Source organism: Mandrillus leucophaeus, unplaced genomic scaffold (assembly GCF_000951045.1).
Source record: "Mandrillus leucophaeus isolate KB7577 unplaced genomic scaffold, Mleu.le_1.0 Scaffold9, whole genome shotgun sequence".
Taxonomy (NCBI): Eukaryota; Metazoa; Chordata; class Mammalia; order Primates; family Cercopithecidae; genus Mandrillus; species Mandrillus leucophaeus.
In genome coordinates, this window is record NW_012109807.1 from 9230787 (window position 1) to 9232990 (window position 2204).

At 48.5% G+C, this 2204-nt stretch overlaps 1 protein-coding gene across 4 annotated transcripts in view; it reads left to right on the plus strand.

The window, feature by feature from the left end:
- The first annotated feature begins 685 nt into the window (after positions 1-685).
- Positions 686-2204, plus strand: part of KANSL3 (KAT8 regulatory NSL complex subunit 3) — a 45392-nt gene continuing 43873 nt past the window's right edge. For 2 of the 4 annotated variants that reach the window (XM_011969640.1, XM_011969641.1), the window contains exon 1: positions 686-991. Coding sequence is in view for 2 of the 4 variants with exons in the window: in XM_011969638.1 (XP_011825028.1) it covers positions 777-991 (215 nt within the window). In the remaining 2 variants the exon portion in view is untranslated. The remainder of the gene's footprint in view (positions 992-2204) is intronic. The other 2 variants (XM_011969638.1, XM_011969639.1) reach the window with 1 other exon arrangement.

Here is a 2204-nt window from a genome sequence, read left to right on the forward strand (position 1 = left end):
AACGCCTGCGGGGCCGCCGGGGTCCGGGGCGGTTTGCTGGGGACGCCTCGCCGGGGGTGCGGGCGAAAGGGCTTCCACGGGGACCATTTTGTCACAGGCTTTGTGGGGGGAGCTCTCCTTTTCATATAAACTCTGGAATATTGCGAAGTACCGACAGAACTTTTGTTTCACGCGGTACGAGGGACTCGAAGGACAGGGAGCCCTAGCTGGGATTCGCTTTTTTGAGGCCCGCGTTGCCCTGTCCTTTAGCGGTGCCCACGCTCCTGCTGCGGCCCCGGCTCTGTCGGCATCGTCGGTAGAGGATGATGTGAAGCGACAGGGAACCTTAGCTTTCGACGAACTCACGTTTGTGATTTCCCGTTTGCCGGAACGCTTCCTGCGCACCTAGGAGGTTGTGCTGGCCGAGCAGGTGTAGTGTCTGCCCACGCCAGGTCTTTCTGAACCTCGGGGTCGGTGAGCTCTCCCGTTAGCGAATTTCAGTTCGCTAGAGGTTGAGTATGGGACAACTCATGGCACCTCGTTTTTCTTTTTTTCTTTTTTTTTTTTTTTTCCCTTTTTTTTTGGTGTTGGTGTGGGATTCCACGAACCCTCCCCACCAGAGGTCTGCTGTGAAATGGATACTCAACAGGAATGATAGTAGGTTACAAAAGTAAGCGTGTTAGATGGTGTAGTTTGGGAGAAATTCAGAATATTGGAATTGACCTAAACTGAAACTTCTCACTGCAGGTGACTAGCATGCAGATACCCTTGCTCTGACTTTCTGCCCCTCCACTGACATGGCCCACCGGGGTGGGGAGAGGGACTTCCAGACTTCAGCTCGACGCATGGGCACCTCGCTGCTCTTCCAGCTTTCAGTGCACGAACGGGAGCTGGACCTGGTTTTTCTGGATCATAGCTATGCCAAGCCTTGGAGTGCCCACCCAGATGCCAGTAGTGCCCGCCCCACCCGCATGCTCTTTGTCACTCCCCGGCGGCAGCACGAAAGTACCATGTGAGTTTGGGCTTCTGAGGGCTGCTGCTGCCATCACTGGGCAGTGATCAGATGGGAATTTAGAGAGGATTTTCTCAGGATTGACTGGGGGAGATTGTATGAGGCGTTTGGATGTTAAATTCAGGCATCTCTTAAGCAGCATAAGGATAGCAGGCTTGAATGTGGATATCTGTATGAGACAGCTAACAAGAATTAGGAAAGCAAGACATGGAAATGAAAAGCAGATGACCTATTCCACTTAGATAATAGGATATGTGGAAAGGGGAAAATCGCAGAGGGTTATTTAACTGGTGAAGAAAAAGACTGAAAAGTTGATTTTAAAAGATTACCACACAGGATACGACTCCTTATCACATTAGTCCAGTGCTCTGGGTTGCTTGACAGTGGCAACAATAGCCTTTTTATAGTAATGCATTTTGCTTTTCTTGGCTTCACACAGGAAGGTTAGAAGCCAGTTCCAAGACACTGCTTTTTCTCTTCCCTTGTTACAGAGCTGCTATCCATGGGTTAATCTAAACCCTTCTTATGTCTAATGGTATTTTCACCCAGCCTATGTTATAGGGTAAGGAAGTTTCATAAATTGACTACCTGATGTGTGATACAGTTACATTTGGTCTAAATAAACCTGTTTGCCAATTCTTTTGCACTTTAAGGCACTCTAATTATGTTTCAAGATGTGTTGATATATTCTGTTATGGTGATCAAAGGAGGACTTTTGGAGAAGAGTTTTTTCTGTTTTTTTTTTTTTTTTGAGACGGAGTCTGGCTCTGTTGTCCAGGCTGGAGTGCAGTGGCCGGATCTCAGCTCACTGGAAGCTCCGCCTCCCGGGTTTACGCCATTCTCCTGCCTCAGCCTCCCGAGTAGCTGGGACTACAGGCGCCCGTCTCCTCGCCCGGCTAGTTTTTTGTATTTTTTAGTAGAGATGGGGTTTCATCGTATTAGCCAGGATAGTCTCTATCTCCTGACCTCGTGATCCGCCCGTCTCAGCCTCCCAAAGTGCTGGGATTACAGGCATGAGCCACCGTGCCCGGCCTTCTGTTTGTTTTTGATCTGACCTAATGTTTAATCTTTCTTTAAGCACTGGTTTCAATTTTGTGGGGGGTTAGAGCCCTTGTAGAGGCTTCTTTAGAGTCCCCCCTCCTGGAATTGAGCCTTAATGACCTGAGGAGTTAGAGATATCACCATGTGTGTGTGTGTTTTTTTTTTTTTTTTT